At 44.6% G+C, this 22,640-nt stretch overlaps 1 protein-coding gene across 3 annotated transcripts; it reads right to left on the bottom strand.

Moving 5' to 3' along the window:
- Positions 1-1,475: 1,475 nt before the first annotated feature.
- LOC306788229 (stAR-related lipid transfer protein 13-like) lies at positions 1,476-22,640 on the bottom strand. Of its 3 annotated transcripts, none has more exons than XM_079283649.1 (14): positions 22,448-22,640; positions 12,139-12,210; positions 10,986-11,067; positions 9,897-9,960; positions 7,993-9,281; positions 7,504-7,674; positions 6,913-7,072; positions 6,415-6,613; positions 5,937-6,150; positions 5,504-5,618; positions 4,603-4,854; positions 4,031-4,248; positions 3,626-3,802; positions 1,476-3,526 (listed from the first exon to the last, which is right to left on the bottom strand). In XM_079283649.1, the coding sequence occupies exons 1-14, from the start codon at positions 22,569-22,571 to the stop codon at positions 3,409-3,411; spliced, it is 3,255 nt and encodes a 1,084-aa protein (XP_079139775.1). In that variant the 5' UTR covers positions 22,572-22,640; the 3' UTR covers positions 1,476-3,408. The 3 variants fall into 3 exon arrangements, with proteins under 3 accessions (XP_079139775.1, XP_079139774.1, XP_079139776.1); XM_079283648.1 differs by lacking the exon at positions 22,448-22,640 and adding an exon at positions 18,215-18,627; XM_079283650.1 differs by lacking the exon at positions 22,448-22,640 and adding an exon at positions 13,585-13,710.

The following is a 22,640-nucleotide window of genomic DNA, read 5'->3' on the forward strand; positions in this document are numbered from 1 at the left end:
ATTAATTGATTTTTTTTCATATCCCTTGTTTTGAAACGGTTAACACATGCTTCACTAATGTATGTCATCAATTGTGCATACCTTTGGTTGTAGTATGCCAATGCCAGAGCACACACTCAAGGATACTGTACACACAACTGCCAACGTGGCCTCATCAATAATTCATTCATTGGATCATTTATTCATGAATGACCTTATCATGGTTGTCTATAAGAAGACAGTGGATTAGCCGTTCCCAAAGGAGATACATCTGTTTCCCCCTGTTTGACTCTCTCCGTGCTCAGCTTTAGAGTGGGAATGTGCTGCAGATAAAGAGCAGAAACATTAAGCAACATTCAAAAGTCCACCACTACAAACTCTCAATTCAACTTCAAGTTCTTTGGATAGTGTGAGTCTGAGGTTGGTCTCTTTACTGAGAGTAGGACAAAGAATAATAGAATTACAATTTGATTAATATATTTTCATGTTGCAATCAGTGTCAATATTTTTTTCGACGGTATTCAGAATCCCATTGACATGGTTCTTATATTCCTGCAGCACCGACGCTCTCCTCCATTCATTAAGAGTTCCGTTTCGTTAAGAGAGGGATGTAAAGACTTCTTGGACACGGGTAGTTGCTGGACGTGCACTTCCTGTTCCTTCCAGAAGAGGTCACCGTCAAATCCTTTTTGCAGGGTCACCCTGCGTGGAGGAACATTGCTGATCTTATTAACCCGTTTGCATTTGATCTCAACATATTGAGAAACAGCACTGCAATAGCAAATTACTTCACTTTCTTTTGCACAGTATAGTCTTCATGATTTTAAACGTTTGCTTCGGAAATCTACCCCTCGAGAATAAAGTGGATTCAGTTGGGGGGGAAAAAACAATGCTTGATTCACCTTGTCAGTAATCATTTATTTATTTATTTTCACAGTGTAATTTGCAGGATGATGTTCCTCATTTGTCAGACTCCATGGAGTAGTGAAGTGCACCCACGGTGCACAGGATCATTGACATTCAGGACCTGTAACCCTGTGCCCTAGATAAAATCAGTGACATGTTAAATGGGGTAGAAGTTAAAGTAATGTTTCACACATTTCTGTGCTGTTACACCCCCCCGCTTACAGGGAGAGTAGAGTCTGTATTAAAACACCTTCATCGCCCTCAGTGGGAGTCCCCATCTGACACGGCTAAGTAGGTAAATGTGATTGAGTATTGATCTGAGCGGTGGGGGTGGGTTTAGTTTCCTAAATCAATCCAGTGAAAGGACACAGGGACAACAGAGAACATCTTCATAAGGAGAACCCCCTGATTGCTCTTCATACACTCAAGTTATCTCAAAACAGGCTACATGGCACAGTTTCCAGACTCATGCAGGACCTTCAGACTCCAGTGGGGCGAGAGCACCACGCAATGGACACGAGAGCACATAACAAGGAAATGTATTTTCATGCCATTATGCCTTTTGATGTTAAAATAATTTAATATCAGAGACTGAAGAACACTTCCACAGACAATGTTTTGTTGAATTCTTAGATGTTTTTATTCTCTTTAGTAACAAGGGTTCTGTTTTCTGTCGCTTTGTCAGAAATAACCACCCTGGTCTCAGCTACTCAGATAGGTTTGGAGCCTCTTCCCACACAGCCGAGAGCTCACGTCAAAGTCATTCACTCACTCATTGTCTCTCTCATACACACATATTTACACACACACACACACACACACACTTGGTACACCAGCAAACAGCATCCACGCAGGATTTTGGTGACACTGTAGAGATATTATATCATAGCAACACTGTAGCAACGCCTACAGCTGAAACAAAACAAAAATAAGCCAAGGCAGTGCCATGGCAGAGCGAGTTTGCTGTTGCTTTAGTGGGATGGTGTATGGAAAGTTCACATTTCAGCATATCAATATGATAGGAAGACCCTGAAAAGCTATGATGTTTGATCTGCTGGCACAGTGAGCGTCATATCTATATATATATATATATATCTATATTAACAATAAAGGTTGTACGTATATCTACTGTGCAGATACACGGGCACTTCCATGCACTCACACACACACACACACACACAATTTCAAACATGCTTCCCAGAAGCAGTGAAATGGTCACATGTCTTAGACATTGTATAACATGACAGCAAAAAAAGGTGACACAAGATACATGTATATAATGACAATGATAACTTTAAAAAAACATTTCGATAAGAGTAACACTGAAAACAGTGATATCCAACACAATGTTTCCATAACAGCACATGTATGGACCTGATGACTGTTTGCCCTTTCTGTGATCCAGATCCCTCGTGTGCTCGTTCGTCCTGGTGCACTTTTCACAATGTAACGCTGACATGTAGCCATGCTGTACTGGTCCTGGTCATTCCAAATGACAGGGATGCTTTTTAAGAGCACTGGCATTTATGCATCTTAATCTGAGGACGGCTCGATCATAATCTAGTGCCGATTATAAACGTGCATACTTAAGGGATTTGTTCACAGCGTTCTCGTAGCATTAGTTTATAGATGAACAAATTAACTCAAATTAGATTATTGTGTCAACATGCAAGATTTTTTAAAAGCAGGATTAAGAGTCGTTAGAGCACTGAATGTACTTGTCCTGACACTGAATGGCAATTCCTTGGTTGATTGATGAAATTTGCTGTGTTGTGTATTAAATGTCATTTTTGATTGACTGTGATAAAAGCAGATCTGGAGTGTATGTGTCCTGTCTTTTCAAGTCAATAAAACATCTGAGGAGAAAAAATCGTTGTGAACAGTTTCAATCTCATCAGTCATTTATATTCCTCTAGCAGGCCATGTGACATGTTAAAGAGTCGAAGTTAAGATAGATTTCTCAGCGTATTAATCAATACAAATATGGGTATTCTACTTTACTTGTGGGTTACTTTATGTCATTTTTACATACGACAACATCAACGATAACATCAGCTCCAGCTTTATCAAATGACGGTGTTAAAGAAGGCAACCATCTCATTAACACACCTTCTGGTGCGCGCTGTTGTCGTACCTCGTCTTTTTCTTTTTGCAAGATATTGGATTAGTAGACGAGGATTCAGAAGAATGACCCAGAGCAATAAATACTGAAAATACGCTCTGTCTGCAGATCATTATATGTAACATCAATGTATATTCAAAGAAAATCCAATTAGCTGTTTGATATTAATGGGATAAATAAGTAGCCATATGTTGTTATGCGTAATTAATGGAATACATGGCAAAAAAACTCCCTTTTCTGTGAATGACGGTAACTCAGTACAGTATGGTGCAGTACAGCTGAGTTGTGGCTCAGCAGAGTGAAAAGGTACTAAAGTTCACTGCCTGGATGATTCCCCTCATGGGACCTCAGGCTCAGCTGCTCTGGCAGTGTGACCCGAGATGAAGCTTGATGTGTGGGGTTCAGATCTTGGCCTCGGTGCTCGTCTGTTCTGGAGGGTGAAAAGAGGATCGGATCCTCTGAGCTTCATTAACACACAGGTGACCGAATGCTTTGTTGTACCATTCTGGAGATCTTCCCCTGTGACAAGAAAAGCAAATCAGGCACATTAGTGATTGCATTGTTTTGTTTTTTTAAAAACCTTTAAGATGACAGCGCTTGAAATCCGCCCCCACACACCTGAGGTCTACTCTGGAGACGTGTGTGAGTCTGGTCCTCCCAGTCCCACAGGGCTCGAGGAGGTACTGTGACTCCAGCACCACCCCCCTCACTGCTCCCGTGCGCGGGCTGTCATCATGTTCGACGGACACACACACCAATGCACAGGAGCCTTTGCATAGGTCTGTGCGCCATGATCTGAGGGGGCGGAGGGACAAAGAAGAGACAACGGGTGAGTTCAGTCAGCCATTCAATGTGGGAATGTGAGACATGCTTTGGTAACAACTCCTAATTATTTTTATTGTTGACTCATCTGCAGATGATGTAAATCAATGAATTGTTGCTCTATAAAACATTTAAAAATCTTGTTTTGTCTGACAAACCAGAAGAATATTCAATTAAATATTTGAACTCATTGGTCCTGACCTTAGTACCACATAGTCACAGCTGGGTTGAGGTGCCATGTTGTGGTGGGAGTACTGGTACACGTCTGTCTGTTTATCCAGCGTCTCCAGAACCTTCTCCTGCTGTAGATCGCTCTGCCACAGAGGGCGCTCTCTCAGCAGCCGCTGCAGCACCTCGTCTGGAGCCGCCGACACCTCGACACACATTCGCCATCGCCTCAGAGGGTTGCCATCTCCCACCTTACACACATCACGAGGGTTAGATTCATTGTGATGGTGTACAAAAGAGATTCAAACCGTATCTGACCATGTGTAATTCTAACAAGTACGTGGGTCTCCAAGCACAGAGATGTGGATTAAAAATAACTGAATTTTCCTTTAATTGTTCCTTTGTTTTTGAAGTCTAACGTGAAGTCAGGTTTCCACTTGAAATGTGCTTCCTGTGGAGAAGCTGACTGAGAATGCTCAATGCAAAGTATGCGCTAAACAAATAGTATTCAGGCTTTCCAATTCATTTATGAAGACGCCTGTTTTGCCCTTTCTTTCTCCCCTCTCAAAATCCAACAATATTTCAGAAATTCAATGAACACATACCTTTTTGAATGCCAGTTCTGTGTGGTCAGTCGTCGAGCGAGACACCCAGCCTTTGCTCTTATCTTTGGCCTCTTCCAGCAGGTTCTGGACCAGCCCTTCCAGGTATGCATGATAGGATCCCTCCTCATCCTCCTCGTCCTCGTCCTCATCCACTTCCTCCTCGTGAGCCTTGCACAGCTCGTCCAGCGGGAGCACCGTCAGCGCAGCCTCCGTATAGGAGTTACGAGACTGGGTCACCATCTCCTCTGGTATCTGGGGGACAACCGGAGCACGTGCATCACATCACATCACACCACATCGGCATTTGCACTGAGACGACCGAGATGTAAAACATGTCACAGCAGCTCATCTGGAATCTTGTTTTGGTACAAAAGGTGGACAGTTTAATGTTACATGTCCTCTGCCTTTCTGATATTATTATCTTACAAAAAACCTTTAAACTCCAACGCTGGTCACGTTCATGTTTTGGAAGAATTACACCATCCTCTGTGGGTTAAGAAAACTGAACCATTATTGCTCTCGTGAAAACTCTTAAAACCACATTAAACTCAAAAATGCACGGTGATCTGTTTTTCTTCGTCTCTTAATCGGTTTTCACTGACAGCAGAAGTATACACAGCACACACCGTTAGCCTCAAGATAATGATGGTATACAGTTTTAGAAATCAGCTCATTAAACACAATAACACTGAGGCACAATAACACTCTTGGACAATAACAACTCAGCAAGGAAAACATCACGACGCTCCGCAGTTATTTGTGTCTGTTAATGTCCCATATTCAGACCTGGACGTGCATCATTTCTTCGTCAACACAATTAATCTGCGTAACTTCTGCCAGTCAGTCACTTGTCATTCTTCGCTCTTATAGAAACAAATCCCTGTAAATTGTAAATACTGACCTGAAAGAGACACTGGCACTCGGTGATCATGTGACACAGACCCTGGGTGGCTGCCAGGTTCTCACTCAGGTCTTTCTGATCGGGACGTCCCGTGGTGTACTTCCTCTGGATTGACCTTGACGAGCAGAAATTATACAGGAGTTCGATTTACACAGAAGTACAGAACAATGCACTTGAAGAGGTAAAATAAATGAGTTCTTATAGATATATAAATCCATTAGCTAGCTGACTGATGTGCACAGCAACCAACCGTACATTAAATTTACATTTTGTCATGGTGGCAAATTACATAGAGGGAATTAAGTCACCATGATAGTAATGGTTGCAGTGGTAAGAGCTGTTTGCCATGAGCTTAATAACTATGTATAACTAATGTATTTTGCACGGGCCGAAGCTATTTTGAGTTTTTCTATGTAAGCGTCAGTGTGTTCACCTTGGCGAGAGCGTCTCATTCTTCAGGATGCTGAGGTGGAAGAGCGAAGGTCCCAGACAAACAGCCAGGTTCATCGGCGTCATCTGGTTCTCCTCTACCAAGGAAGTCACATCACGCAGGAAGTAGAGCAACGCCTGCAGAACCTCCCTGTTTTCGTCCGGCATCAGCAAAATGGCCGCTCTGACGGCCTGCAACCTCTGCTCCTTTGGGACATCTAAAGAAAAAAGATGAGCGGAGGTGAGGAGCGATTGACGGAAGAAAGTCTCAGTTCCCAACATCCAGTCTTTTAGTGCACATTTCATACACACAAATCATATATAAAGCAAGTAGCTAAAATTCTACTTTTTTATATCAAACACTGTTTCTGACTGAGTTTCCATGAAGGCCAGCTTAACGATTAAAACCATTTACAGTCCCGTCCTCTGAGGCAGATGCTGTGATAACACGTTACAGCATTCATAGCTCCGAGGCGACTTACACTGGTAAATATGCAGGAAGGTTTCCCCCAGCTTGCTTGTCAGCAGAGGCTCTGGCAAGTCTCTGAAGAACTGCTTGACCATGTCGGCCACATCGTAGGCCGACTGGTCCTCGTAGCTCACAGAGTCAGGGGACAACTCACACTGCTGCCTCAGAGCCTGAATACGCGACTTCACGCCAGATTTGCGGAACAATCCCACCTGAGACGGGAAGGAAAGAAGAGTCAGACAAAGCCAACGAGGAAGGCAAAACTGTTGGAAACCACTGGTCTCATGCATTGTATGGTATAGTATAGTATTGTAAAATGTACTAGTAAATTAACTAGTAACTGTAGTTACACATGTGTAAAACCACATCCATCTGAAATGTGTAGAAGAGCAAGAACTGCAGTATTATAGCATGGAAGTACCCGAGTACAGTAACTGTACTTAGTTACATTTCACTGAGCACTATATATGGTCATGTACAGACTATAATAAGTGCTGTTTTCCTCTCTAACCTGGTCCAGACAGTGTGTTCTGAGGTGGCTGAGGGCCTGTTGTAAACACAGAGGGAGCGGAAAACCACAGCGCTGGACATGGATGATGAGGGGAACACCAAACACACTCTTCTCTTTGTAGTCTGGCACCTTCATGCGCTTCATAAACTTGGGCACAGACCTGGAAGCGATAGACAGAAAACAATTAGGGAAGTGTTTGGGAGAAAGATTATCTGTCCCTTCATGTACATGCTGGTCAACAGAATTTCCCTCCCGGGTATAATAAAAAACAAAAAGGAGTGATTGTTAACAACGATGGTTGTGTGGTTGAGAATCTAAAGCCAGTCTTTGACCTACACTGGAGCCTTTAATTATGCACAGACCCATTGTAAGAGCCAGCATCAGTGTGGTAGATGATATGTTATGGTTTTGTGTGAAGGTATTGGTGCAAGTGGTCCTGCTGTTTTAGCTCTGATGTCGAGAAGTTGAAGGAAGCACTAACACCTTGTAAATTCCCGGAATTATGAATAAATGCATGAAATATGAGCTAATAGCTAGTAGAGAAGAGGGGAGAAACATATGGACGATGTATGTGGCAGAGTGGATACCCACCATGTCCAGCCATGTTTATTAGACATTGAGTATTTCTCCATGATGGCGGTGAGGCGGAGCAAAGAGAACTTCTGCAGCAGGCTGAGCTGGCCCGCTGATTGGCTCGTGATCTGCAGCGAAGATGCCGGCTGTTTGAGATGATCAGAGGTCCTGAAGCTGGGCCATCGTAGACTGGGATGGGGGAAGAGAATACCAGTAAAGAATGAGAGACACACAGTGTTTTGGACATGTTTCCTATCTATGATAACAACGGAATCATTTCCGAGATCTGGGAATGACACCTATCAAACCTCCTGCAGGTGCGCCAAATTAGTTTTGAAGAGAAAACAAAGGCGAACAGTAAAATGCCCAAACGGCTCATTGTTAACATCCTTTCTAGTTTATAGACCAACCTTCTGGTTCGTCTTTGACCTACTGCTCCACAGTTTTCCTACGCATTGAGAGATTATTACTGACATTTTGGGTGCATTCACGATTGGTTTTACTCACCGTGGTCTTGTCAGCGAGGCCCCGACTCCAGAGTCCCGTCTCTCCCGACTGGTTCCTGTCGAATCAGTGTCGATCAAGGAGACCCCGTCTCTCTCGCCTTCACTGGGGGTGGTCCTGCCCTCCCCTTCCTCCTCCCCCTCCCCTGTCTCATCCTCAGGCAGCACACTGCGGCTCCAGTGGTCCACTATTTGCTGCAAACCGCTGACGTGCTGGATGATGTCATCTAGGTGAGGGAACAGATTGTCCTCCTTCTCTAAGTCCAGTAGGTCTCCGGTGCTGGCGTAGAGGTGGGAGCCCGGAACGTTGTCATAAACACTCACCCTGCTGCCACGGGGAGCTCCAGGACAGGGGGGCTTGGACAGAGGTTTGCCAGACCAGGGCTCACCCGGGTCATTGTTGAGTAGATAGATTTGGGCCCGTGTCTGGGGGCCATTGTTCCCGTCACCAGGGGAAGGCACCAGGCTCTCTATGGACAGAGCTTTTGGAAAGGTGCCTGGTTTATGGTCTTTGGGGATGTGAACGAGGAGGTTTTCATATGAGTGAAACTGGTTTCTGCCGAACTGGCTCTGTCCTTCAGTCCTCTTGCTTTGAGAAAGCAGCTCAATGTCCTCCAGATACATGCTGCTTCTCTTGCTGGCGGTGCGGTGTTTTGCACACACGGGCTCCTTCACATTGGGCGCCGCTGTCTCGCCACTGGGGCTAACGCTCACCGGGGATTGGTCTTTACAGTCATTGGTAAGCGAGGGGGTGTCACCGTCAGTTTGGTCGTTGTGTTCTAGTTGGCTGATGGGAGTACACTGGAGCATCTGCAGTGCGTGAGGCTCCTCGCCCTGCAACACCGGCCCACTGATGACCATATGTACCCTGCGATTTGAGCTTTTCCGCTTTGTCGACGGCCCCCAAGTGCGCATTAATTCCATGCGACGCAAAAACTCCTTGGCTTTACTCCGCCCTCCTTGCCCATGGCGGCTGCTCTTGATTGGCAGGGAGTTGTAGTGTGTAAGATCCCTGGAGGGATGGTAGGAAGCAGAGAGAGATGCCATAGATATAGAGTCAGGCATGGCAGAGGCGGAGTCCTCACTATGCAACGAGGAGATTTCTGCGATCTCCTGCTCGCTCAGGTCCGTCAGCACACTCTCATTGCTCACTGTGATGTGCAGCAGGCCGTCCAGTGGACTTTCAGTGCTGTCCAACAGGAAGTCTTGCAGGCGCGACCAACGTCGGCTGCTCCACTCAAACGTCCACCTTTTACTGATGGCCAACGGGTCATCTTCATCAGAGTCATCACCCTATGGAACCATGAAGGAGTTATTACCGGGTCAAAAAATTGCAACACAAAGCCCCAAATAAGAGTTACTTTAGAATTAAGATCTTCTGTTGTGTTCATATGTCAAAAATCCCGATGGACTTGTTTTATTTCACTGCTAGGCCATTTCGGATTGACTACAAATGAATCCAGACTTGTAGAATGGAAGTTTCTATCATTGGACAGATTTGGAAAAGTATCCTTCATCATAACCACGACTGAACAGAAAATATCTGGACATTAGCACTAGTTGACCCTTCAACTGGATTTCAGAAATACCATTGAAGTGTCTTATGCATATATATCTATATCTACTGGATAGATCTATACATCCAGTCTGAATTGTCATCAACTTAGAGTTGTGAACATCAACATTACATGGTGAATCCACTTTGAGGAGCATGGCATCGTATATTCAGATCTACACTGACCAGACAAAGAACTGACCAGCTACACACAGATTGTATGACAAGCAATGAACACAAGTCTACCTATAAAATCCTCATGTGTCTATTTGTGTCAGCTGACAAAGCATCAGCAAAGCAACAACAAAGAGTTTGTTAAGTTGCTGGCTTACAGTTAAACGAGGTTGTCTTACTTTCTTCTTGGGGTGGCTGACATCCAGTTTCATGGAGGCACACTTGTTCAGAGTATTTAGACGTCTGCAACATAAACACACAGTAAGTGACATGTGTTGGATATGTTTTGTCTGTTGCAGTGTTAGTTTCCTCATGAACTGTCACATTCTCATTTTCACTCTCTTCCCTCTCATTCCTCACTCTCCTCCTCACTTATGATGTTTTCTGACTCTATCCTTCTCATTACCCTCTCCCTATCCCTATCCCTTTCTCCCAAACTGACTCTACTCCTCCCTCTCCTCTGGCATCAATCAGCTGGGACTGATCCTCACCCTCAAGGAGTGCATTTCTCCCAAAAAACACAGCTGGCTCCTCCCTTCATCTGTCACCCATCCCCACCCCCCTTCCACTTTCCTGCTCTGGAGCGCTGCGGGCAACCTCCTTCGCAAAAAGTCTCGGTGCAGTCTTACTGTGAGTGTATCTTCCAGCTTCTGAGACATTCTCAGGGGGTCCGATACATATTCTCTCACAATATACCTTTTGGGAAATCACTAACGCTATAATTACCACACCCTCCTCTACCGTAGACATTGAAGAGGCGGGGGTGTATAGAGAAGAAGGAAAAGGGTAAAGGGTACGCTGGTGCGAGGTGGGAAAACGTCCATGGAAAGAGAGGAATGGGAGATGTGAGACAAAAAGATCATAAAGGTGTGCAAAGGGGACATAAAAAACACACTCAAAGCCATCTGATAGAATAGACTGGCATCCCCTCACTCCTTCCCCATTCCCTCAGCCCCCCCCCCCCCATTTCTTTGCCCCCTGAGGGTTTCTGCTCTTTGAATGGGAGATCAGAGCACTGCAGAGGGGAGGGGAGGCGACCAGATCAAAGCCGGGGCTGTCTGAGCACGAAACAGGAGTGGGGAGTTCATTAGGGGTCGGGGTCAGACATCTAATGATTAGCGGTTAGCACCAGGCCGCAGGGACAAGTACAGAATCTGGGATTTTACTGGTGTTAAATGGGCACGCCAAAAAGTGAGGTTTGCATGTGTATGGCCGGGTTGACTGAAGTGTACATATATGAACATGTGTGTTTATACAAGTGTCCTTACCGACATAGAGGCTCTACCAGATCCCGGTCTAGAAAGTCGTGGTCCCTTTTCACAGAGGAAATGTCAACTGGAAACTGTGAATCTGTACGAGAGAGAGAGAGTCAGAGAGGAAGAAGACAGAGATTGAGTTAAAATAGTTAATGACTGACAGGAAACGGCAGTTTTCTCGACCGGTTAACCATTACTGAAGTCTGTGAAGCATGGCACAACTGCTGCTGCCGCTGTTGACACCAGTCTTGTGCATATGAAGTTTAAAGAAAATACACACACGCCTTTTTTAACCCCAAAATAACCTGAATTCCACACAATGCCAATGGCAAAAGGAGTCAAGCCTTTTATTTTGGTGATTCTCTGTGTGTGGTGGCCATCTGCAGGCATCATGTTCACCCGGGAGCAGCCAAAGAGTCCATAACCCGACATTACTGGAGCTCACAGCAGTTCTCAGCACATTGTGTGTGTGTGTGTGTGTGTGTGTGTGTGTGTGTGTGTGTGTGTGTGTGTGTGTGTGTGTGTGTGTGTGTGTGTGTGTGTGTGTGTGTGTGTGTGTGTGTGTGTGTGTGTGTGTGTGTGTGTGGGCTGCTAAAGCAGGACTGCTGGGTTTTTAGAGCTACTTCTTCGATTACTGGGGCCATTTCCGGTTTGTGCCTCAACTGTATGAGACTCGATGATCATCACATGAATGAGCGCCTGTAGGCTTCACAGGGAGGTGGGTAGAGGGCAAAACGGAAGGAAGGAAGGAGAAAAGAAAGCTGAATGAAGAGCTAGACAGACAGAGACAGTAAGGAAATACAGGCCAGAGAAAGGTGGAAGAAAGAAGAGAGAAAGAGAAGCTGTGAGAGTCCCAGCAGTGACAACAAGGCCTTTCCCATGACCCCTCCCTCTGGACAGGAACTAGAGCCTGGAAATAGAACGCAGCGGCCCAGCAGACGAGGATATACGCAGATAGAGGGATGGCAGAAAAAGAGAGAGAAGCAGACATGATGGAAAAAAGAGAAAACTCAGAAGCAGGATTGAACAAAAAGGAGAGATTTGAAGGGGGACGTCTTTGTGTGAAACAAGGCAGCTGGATAAATGCTGGACTTTGGCTACTGTGTGTGTGTGTGTGTGTGTGTGTGTGTGTGTGTGTGTGTGTGTGTGTGTGTGTGTGTGTTACCTTCATAGAGCTGGGCGTACTGTGGAAATCCCGCTGCTCGAAGCCAATCACAAGCCTCCTTAGCCTCAATCTCTGTAAAGCCAAAAAAAAATAAAAAGTACGTGTGAGTGCACACATTAACATATTGATCATATGGATTTGGGATCTATATGAAATCTGAAAACACATAATATCACAACATTTTTGTGGAGGAAAGTCCCCACATTGTTGAATTTCCTTCGGACTGATGTCTTTTATATGCACAGCTTGATGTGCCGTGTTAATTATTCGCTCTCTCAAAATAAACACGGAGTCATCAAGAGAATAACGTCCCACTATCCCAGCATTTGTAGCTTATAAAAGAGCAACATCTCAGGGAATCACATTTTCCTCTGGGAATTTACTGGAATGATGAGATTGGAAAAGCTGGAAGTGAGCCAGTGAGGGACAAAGGAAACACTTTACACAATTTAACCAGCAGTCAGATTTCAGCCGTTAATGCGTAAGTTTAACAGGCCTTACACATGGCACCACACCCCATTAGATGCTGCCGCCAGCACCGCGAAACCTTTTACAGCCATTTGTTTTTACTACTTTTTTCCGCCAGCATATGTATTGCTCACACTGCTAGACTCTGCACCGTTCATGTATGTGTGTGTATGTGTGTGTGTGTGCGTATGTGTAGGTTCTCTTTATGAGCAGACACTGATTAAACTGCTCTGCAGAGCTTTGTGCTGACAAAGACATTTGAAAGAACTTGGTGCCAGCAATCACATTAGTATTTTTTTTTTGGAAAAAAAATGGTTGAAATTAAAGCAATGTAAAAGATATAATACATACACAGACACGTACATACGCAAAAACGCATTTACACCGATGCATACACACACGCGCATGTGTTTAACAAAATAACTGTGAGTGGAAAAGCTTCGGGTTTGTAGGTGGACACCGTCTAAAAACTCTAAGCACGGTTAATAAACAAATTATGTACGTTTTTTGAAGTTGTAAAGTTAAAAATAATAATAAATTCCACACATAGTTATCACAATACAATAACGTCACTATCATCGAAAACCCACCAACTTTCAACACTATTTCTGCATCATTCTGCAGTCGCCGTCCTGATCCCGTACCTCTTTCTAAAACCACCCTCCTTCTCGCTCTCATTCACTCATTCAGAGGTGCTGGCAGTGAATGGGAGACGCACCGCAGAAACACAGGGGACAAAGTTCAGCAGGGCAATAAAAAGCCTCCGTCCTCACCATCACAGATGAGAACGGTCAGAGGAAAGATCTTTTCACCGCAATCCAGCAATTACATCCCTCTCCCAGCATTCTCAGCACAACTCCTCGCTCTCTAAATCACATATGAAGCAACAGATCAGGAAAAATACTTCTTGTAACACTCTGAAAATAGACAGAGAAACACCAGAGACAGCCTGCAGGGTTGAGAGGACTGAAAACTTACTTGGAGCCCTCATGGTGCAAGTGATGATGTGCTTCCATTCATTTCTCCTGTGCTCACTTTCCTCTCCATCCCATGGCACATCCACTCGCTGCTATCCAGCTTCCCATCAAGCGGCAACGATTCTGCACTTTCCTCCTCTCTGCCTTTCCAACCCTTGTGTTTACAACTCTGCCTCCCTCTCTCAGCCTGCCCCATGCAGGGTTTCTCTTCCCTCTAATTTTCTCCTCAACCTCCTCTCTCGCACTTTCTGCTTCGTTAGGATCCACATACAAACTCTCTCTGTTTTTACACCTCTCTCTGCATGATGCTGCACGAGACTCTTTCTTCTCCTCCCTCTTATTTTAGTAAGTCGCTTGCTTTTTCCCCTCTTGTTTATTCTTGTGTAAATGTATTTTTACCCTGTACTCTCTCTGCACTTTTCTTGCTTGTAACCCTCAGGTTCTCTCTCTAAAGGCAAACACTTCCCTTCATCCATACGTCTGCTTTGCTTCTCCTCATCCTTTCTTCCTCTTTGCTCCTACACGAAGCTGGCCGATGACATCAACTCCACATCTTCTTTGTCATCACCAGAGCTGCTGCTGACCGTCGCGTCCATTGAGGAAATGGCTAATTTCAGCTGGCGTTTGCATCAAGCCAGCCCCTGCGGTCACAGACTGAGGACTGGTGGACGCTAACTTCACATGTCAGCTAAAACCTACTGGCAGGCCAGCAAGGAGACTCTGACCTCGGCCTCCTTCTTTTGCTTTACTCTACAAAACTGCGGAGCAGAACAATGTGTGGGAGAATGCAGTGTGTACGCACACACGTACATTACACACACCAGCGCAGATATTTAGCACAGTCCAGATGTTACCCCCAGTGAGTCAGAGGATACAAAAAGGGTGAGACAGACAGAGAGCTGGGGAGGGAGGGAGGGAGGGCAGCTGAGATGGACAGACCCTGTGGGAAAACCACAGGGAGGAAGACATACCGCACCAGCCGCGTATTTACTGAGATGCATTACGAGCAAGAAATGTTAAAGGATAAGTCTACAGTTTTGTAATTGTCAACAAATCCCATACAAAGACCAAAACCAACAATCAATTAATCCTGCTTCAAAGTACTTCCTGTGTTTCCCTATGCAATAACACATCAGTGAGCCATTGTCCATTCTGTTGTTCTGTGTTTTTGCAGAATATTTAGGACAAACACATAACATCCTCCAGCAATCTCAGAGCTAAAGTTTTAGTTCTTCAAGTAAACGCCATTGTAGATCCACACAAATATTCTTACTGTGCTGCAGCATCCTGCCATAGCAATGGAAACACTCAATTTAGTGACTATAAATGAGGGATACCTACACATCCTGCTACTTATCAATTAACCTCCATTACACTGACTTTTCTAGTGTTGCATTCAAAAGTAACTAATAGTATGAAGCTGTTGTATTCCCCCCCCCCCCAAATTGTTTTTTCTCCTTAGAAAAAGCACACAACAGCGTTTTTTGTTTTTATGCATGTGTAATTGGCAATGTGTCTTTGTGTTTGTGCACAAAGGTGCCAAGTGACCAAGCTCCTGTCAGCATGGGAACAAAGCACCGCTATTCATCTGTGCAGAATTTAATCAAGAGATTAATTCGTACACAAATGTGTTATTAGTGGGCCACAAAACAGACAAATGCACACAGTCAGACGGAGCTAATTCAAGTTGCTTTTCCTTCAGTCTATTCCATGTCCCCGTGTTCCTGCTGTGGAGAATATATGACAACAGGCAGCAACCCAGTAGGATGACAGCGGGGAAGGTAGACAGATGGTATGTGTATGAGTGTGTGACGGGCTTGTGAATGTGGGCGTCCATGTGTGGGACAAAGGGGCTGTAAGGTAGTTCCTTACATAACAAGGACGCCAGCTACGTTACATAATACACATAATACAAGCATCCCGTGTCCTCACAGCTTTTTCTCAGAAAGTGTGCCTTTGCCTTCCTTTCTTCTACCTTTCATTTCCTCCCTTTTATCCAACCTTGACTTTCTGACAGCCTTTTCTCTGTTTCTCTGTCTGCCTTGTGCTGGGTCTCAAGGACCCTGAAGTGCCATGCATGACATCATTTCCTGCTCTGAATTTCCCAGGCGTCCAGAGCGGCATGTGACCTAAAAACAGCAACAGGAAGTGGACAACTCAACTGGATTGAACATGTCAGAAGGGACTCAGCTGGGACATATGTCACACAGACCATGGGGCAACATAGATCAGAACTAGAAAGTTTGTTTCATTTTACAAAGTTGGATTCAAACGCTGTTTGTTTAAATGTGTCCTTTCAGTCAAAATCCATTTGATACCTAGAGAAGATAAACCACACTGATAAGGGACTGAGAAGAGATAGCTTATAGTTAGGCTGTATCGACATGACTTGAGCGATCCTTCTACAACACACACACACACACACACACACACATGCTGCCTGGAAAGCAGCCATATTCCCACATAAGCCGAAGCACTTAGTCCTTCATGTTTTAAGGTCACAAAGGGAGGGGGGGGGGAAGTAGTGAAGAAGGCTGAAGAGGAGTGATGAGAGAGAGGAAGGAAGGGAGGGACTTTAAAAAAAAGAATATGTCCGTCCCATCCCATATGGTTCATCTGCAATGATGTAGAGCCCTCAGGAATGTGCTGTAAAACAGCATCAGCAAGGCATTAAATCGGTTGAGGCGCAGCGTCTCCTGTGCAGCACTCACTGAGGAGATACATATATACATATATATATATATATATATATATGTATATGTATAAGGATATGGCAGGACTGCTGTGAGTTAGCAGTATTGATAGGATTATGAAGATCAAGTTATTTGGTGATGCCACTTTCCTCCAGCAGAGGTTGTTAAAGCAATGTGTTACAGCAATGCACTTAATCTTCAGGCTATGATTACGTGATGGATGTGTGCTGCATTTGATAGATTCAGCTATTTAGTGATTGAGCATTTGTGGTTTTGGGCTATAATTTATTATTTTGTACTTATTCTTTGCAACTTTTCCAACAAGCTGTGAGCACAACACTAAGTTCATATGGTGATATGGTGAACAGCTAACAAACAGTTGCATATTTTGTAATTGTAACAGATTGTGGCAACCTGATGAAGGTGAGTCAGATATTCACTTTTGAAATATCTGCCTTTTCAGCTGCTAAAATGTCCACTATCTTCAACAGCTGGTCACTAACTTTGTCTGTCTGCTATTTAGTGCTGAGCAGGCAACATAGTCATTTTATCATTGTTATTATAACAATACTGGTAACTGCTGCTTTAAATTGTCACCTATCTGTAAATAGACCATGTGCATAAAAAGGCATGTACTTTGAGATATGAATCAAACTATTGCTTTTGAGAAGTCTCAGATTAGGGGTCACTGAGTTCTTTCTTTCTTTAAGTCTGTCTGAGACTCTACCAGCTGCTAAGAAGTGGAATGCAACTTGGGAGAGAATGCGTGAGAAAGACAGAGAGAGAGTGAGAGAGAGAGAGAGAGAGAGAGAGAGTACGATTGGAGGAGAAGAGGACAAAAGTGTGTATCAGTGCAACAGGCAAGGAGTGAAAGCTGAATAGATCATACCATCATTCAAAAACACCACAGGCATAAACTTGCTTCTCCATCTACATTCCTCATCTGCCACAGCCGTCATATCACTCTCTCTCCTTCACACAGTTTTTTTTAGATGCTTCACACGAGATTTGGCTCGCTGAGGATAAAACAAAAACACAAGACCTGACATGTTTCTGCTTCCTCATAAAACCAGAGTTGTGTACCATGGTACATGAGAACAACAAACACAAACACACGATCTGATCTCGATCAAGTGTACCAACATGGCACCAGGAAAAAAACGTCAGAATACAAAGGAGAGAGACTCATCTTCAACAAAGACCTCAACAAACATAAGAATAACCCAAAGCCTCTTTATGAATGACGGGATGTTCTCTTCACTCCGCGGGGAACTCGAGTCATGTGACAGGAAGTTGAGGAAGTAGCCATGGAATACATGTTGGGTCCCTACCTACACGGACAAAAACAATAACACTACAGTCCGTTATGGTTTGTTCTGACTTCTTTCAGATTTATGAAAGACATCTTTGGAGGACGGGAGGCTCCATATGTCCGACTATTAAAACCAGAAGGAAGTGTGTGTACAGGCAATCCTTGGTGTGTAAGATCGTACCAAAAAAGAAAGCAAATAAAGCATGATGAAACAGAAGAGAGATACTGTACTTCTAAAAGTTGGGTCTATTCATTGTTGGTGTCGAGTAAACCTCTGATGAACAGGTCAAAGGTTGAAAAATTCCGAAGTAAGGAAGACAGAGTCTCACATGAAACAGCTGCAATCAGAGTCCCTTCCTATGTTTCAAAACGGACACACTTCCTTTATCAAAGCATTGTTTGAATCTGCACCCTGTTCAGTTTTTCCACAGGAGAAAAGAAAACTAACGGGGAATTGACAAGAGGTAGACTGAAAATATCTAAGTGTCAATCTATTGATGTTCCATCTCTCTTTTGTAAAAAAACAAAAAAAAATCCAGAACATCCAACTAATCGGATAAAAAGACACTGTACAACCAGTCACGAATCTAATCACGCTGGTGTGATTCAACTCTCTCAAGCTCTACCTTGTGCCAGCCTCCGTAGCAGCTGCTGGCGGGCAATGATGCGTGAGAGTCGCAGGGCAGAGCGCCGCCGAGGGCTGTCGCCCAGCCTCAGGTAGTAGTCCTGCCCGTCAGAGGTCATGGCCCCCAGACAAGATCCCTCATTGGAGCTGTCGCCGTCGCTCTCGCCGTCATTACTGTCGTCCTTGGCACTTTGATCCATGCTGTCCGTGATGTCATCAATTTCCATACTCCTACTGTCTGCAACATCAGCGCTGTCCTCGGCACAGACGGTGCCAGCGCTCTCGGCGTCGCCCCTCACATCCTCATCTTTGGCAGCTTTCATGCTGTTCCCATTGTCCACAGGGTCCAGACTGCCGTTGGCTGTCTCTCCCTTTCCTGCAGCATTTGCTCGGTGCGCCACACTGTCTGTAGTCGCTGCCACATCATCCATACCAGCCAAACCGCTGTGCACAGCCTCCATGACATAACATCTAAAGCTCACTAACCTACAAATCTTCCTCCCTTCGCCTCCTGATGAGTTGTTGTGACTGAGTGCACACCTTCTAAATTCCTGTGTCTAACATGCCCTCACTGGAAGCCGAATCGGCTCCCCCCCTCCCAACTGCCTCCTCCCTCCAACTCAGTCGAACAAACACAAAACTTCATCACACCACCTGACACGGACGACAGACCTTATTCTCCCCACAAACACACACACGCATTTGCCGACCTCGCAGCTGAGATTGGAGGAAGACTCGCAAACTCTTGCTTCCACAAGGTTTTTTTTCCTTTTGGCCACATGACCAGCAGCCAATGGCGTGAGAGCTCAGGGAACACTCTGCTTCCTGAAGCTGTGCCAAAGACACAATTTGGTACATGCCTCGGGCAAATGTGCACATGTGTGTGTGTGAGAGAAAGGAATATCTGAGATGGAAGATGTGATCAGATTGGGGATAGGCCTGGAAAAAGAAAACACTATCCCAAAGATCATCTGCCACTGTGACATGGGGAAGGGCAGAACAATAGAGAGCTTGTGGGTGTTATTATAGGAGCAAACCTATTGTTACTAGAGTTGAGTGGATTGTTATGCCATTGAGAAAGGTTCTCTAAATCCACACCATCAAGTTCATACCACGGAATTCCCCACCCACAATTTTTCACAACAAAAAAAACCCAGCGACACATTCATCATCATCTCAAGAGAATCACTCGTGAACAGTTTATGCAATAATCAAACAAATGATAGCTTTCTGGAAATGATATGATGTGCTTTTCCACCATACGCTCTTTGGTGGAGCGTTAAGATGCCTGCTTTATGTCGAGGTATTCATCATTCTCATCGTATTTCTTAAACAATACTCAATGCCTGGATTAAAGTATAGCCATATTTGGCAGATGTCCTATAAAAGGTTGATTTGCAGTCCAGCCTCACTTTCACCTCCATCATCATCTGTACTGCTTTCTGCCTCTATCCCAGCCTCTCTCTCTGCATGGTGCAAGAACAGACCCGTCAAGAAGCATGAAGTTGCCCACATCACGTGATCTAAATGTGGACTTTCGCTGAGTTGAATGCTCTGAACACCAGCAGCACTGGATCCTAAAGCCTTTACCACATAATACTCACATTTTAATGATTTATTTGACTTTTTTCATTTTGTTCTTAATATTTGTCAAAATGTACACACTACAAATATACAACAATTGTAAAAAGACATTATTTGCAATCTGTAAAAAGAAAAAGCCTTTCTTGTTTGAAAGCGATTGGATGACTTTTAGCGTGAGTAAGTTATTTTAACAGACATCACAGGTGACCCGTCTGTCACTTAATCAGAGAATTTCTCCACGATCTCATTAAAAACACGTTTCAGCATCGACTCGCCATTCCTCTTTTATGTTTAACAGTTATGAAGAAACACACATGAACTCCCTTCTATCCACTTCTGTAACATGTTTTACTAGCAGCCAAAGGTCAGAGGTCACCTGTGAAATAGAGAGTGCTTGTGTGTGAGGGGAGGTGTGAACAGGAAGGATGTAGGGAAACAATAAAGAGGGAAGATGTGAGTTGAACTGCTGGTTTTCTTTAGTCTAGTTTGGAACTATACTTGATAATAGCTTGTTTTGCAAACCAAGCTAGGACACAAAGTCACACTCTTACAAGCGGTTAAGCTGATCCAGCACATATACACCACCCACATTCCCTGCTTGGGCCGAGATACACTGAGAAAAAAACACTTTGCAGAGCACTTTGCAAAGTGTCAAAGTGATGCAGGGCACAGCAGGCGGACTCGGGAAGGTGACAGTGAGCTATTTAGATGTGTGTAAATGGATTGGCTGTAGTAAGCAGCCAGTAATATAATATCCATCCAAGGCTGCCGCAGGCTCAAAAGAGATTTTCTTTAAATCTGAAATGTGACCGGAGCAAAGTATAGGAAGACTTGCTTGCTAACACAGATAAATAACTTTTCCTTGAAGGGAATATGAGAAAATGTAGCTTTTTGACATGTTGCTAAAGTGTTGAACCAAAGATCAAACCTCAGTTCGTTGATTCGGGGTTAAGATTATGTTTGAAATGAGAAATCCACAGTGATCAGCAGGAAATACTGCACATAATTAGATTCATAGTATTTTCAGTGCAGCAGCATATACGTCGTTGTAAGGAGGTGATTCAAGGTAACAGACACACATACACCAACACTCACACCAACGCAACTAAGACCCACAAATCCCACACGCAAAGGGAGACCCGACCCCCACCGCTGACCTAAAAACCTGTGGGATTACATCTAAATCCAGGTGATATTATGTATTCTCAGTTTACACACACACACAGACACACACAGATGATTGAATGGAACCATGAACACAATCTAAATTCACTTTAACATTCAGTTCAGGAAATGTGTTGGATTGATTATCCAAAGTTATTGTCCCCGACCACAACACAGTTTCTCCAAAATGAAATGCCTTATACAATATGCCACAGTTCTGACTAAACCATAGAGCGGAAAGCACACTGCTGAATTCCAGCATAATGGTGAGGCCAGATGTGCACATTTTAAGGATCCCCCATCTCAAAATCTGATCCACACAGATGTGAACTGTGTGCCTCCTGAGCTGATGGGTTAAGCAGTGGGGGTGAGTGAGGAGGGGGCGCTGTGGGTTTGAGGGTGTTTTGGGGCTTTGTCTGGAGGACAGGATGAAGGGGTGATAAATTAGAGGAAAGAGGATTGCTGGGGCAGCAGGTGCTCTCTGACTAATGGTGTGCAAAGCATCACTAAAGCAACATATATCATGGTTAACCAGCATACAATAACAGTTTAAATGATCTTCAACAACGCCCGAGTGGCCTTTTGCTGGTCACACAAGGAATGTATCACTGCTGTGCACTTGACTGACAGGCACAGAGACTTTGACCGATATCGTGGCCTGGTGGTTTGTGTAGTGTTGTGAATGTGGGAATGTTCATCTTTTAATTTGCTTAAGAGGCAGACATCTCGATAATTGCATTAAACGTGGGAGACAGATGCATCTCTCTCTCTCTCTCCTTCTCCGTCCTCTCTGACGCACAGTTGACAGCGAGGGAGCGAGAGAGAGAGAGAGAGAGAGAGAGAGAGAGCGAGAGAGAGAGAGAGAGAGAGAACTCTGCGCATCCAGGCCACTGTAAATATAGAGCAAAACGACTGACCCTCTAAACCTGGTGCATATATATAGGCGCGTATTTGTCTCCATGCACATTTGCATCCAATAATATCAGCTCCCCCCCCCCCCCCCCCCCCTCGCTCTCTCGAAGACACAATAATCAAAATAAACCATTATCCAGAGTGGGACAACAAATGCTGAGCAGTTGGAATCTATGCCCGGCTTGACTCCTGTCCACAGCACATGCCTGCGCTGTCTTCAGCACTAATTTTGACAATGACCTTCCCAAAATATCAGGGAGCGCGCTGCGCGTGACGCTCCAGGCATGACACAGAGGCTACGTGCAGCGCATAGCCCGATATAAACTTCTGTCTTCTATCCTTCTCATGTTAAGCTGTTCTGCTGGCAAATAGAAATGCGGTACAATTATGTGACGACACATGAAGTCATGAAAAAACTATTTCCAGGCCATGGTGATGTTTAAATTAAGGTTCGATGGGGTGCCAGCACTTCACGTCTCGTGCCGCTGTTCGCCTAATTGACAGTCAAAAATGAGAATAAACTGTATTCCGCAGATTAAAAGAAGTGTCACTTGTTTTGTTTTGGCTCTCTGACCTGCCAGCCGTCTCTCCCGGACATTCCTCCACAGCAGATCCCAAGCCTTGGACGTGGAGTCCCGCAGCTGCTCGCTGATCGACCGCCGCAGCTGTAGCTTGGCAGACCGTCGCTGGGTTGTCATTGCGGTGCAGCCGGACGCATATTCCCTGACTAAAACCAGCCCTCCGCCAAACACCCGTTATCCCGCAAT

Source organism: Melanostigma gelatinosum (assembly GCF_949748355.1).
Source record: "Melanostigma gelatinosum genome assembly, chromosome: 14".
NCBI lineage: Eukaryota > Metazoa > Chordata > Actinopteri > Perciformes > Zoarcidae > Melanostigma > Melanostigma gelatinosum.

Excerpts from the sequence above, each read along its gene's own strand:
- LOC306788229 (XM_079283648.1), bottom strand. The coding sequence starts at position 18,536 with ATGAAAGCTGCCAAAGATGAGGATGTGAGGGGCGACGCCGAGAGCGCT. Across the intron at positions 6,614-6,912 it reads GAACACACTGTCTGGACCAG|GTGGGATTGTTCCGCAAATC; the intron begins GTTAGAGAGGAA and ends TTCCCGTCTCAG. Across the intron at positions 3,527-3,625 it reads GTCTCCAGAGTAGACCTCAG|GGGAAGATCTCCAGAATGGT; the intron begins GTGTGTGGGGGC and ends TTCTTGTCACAG.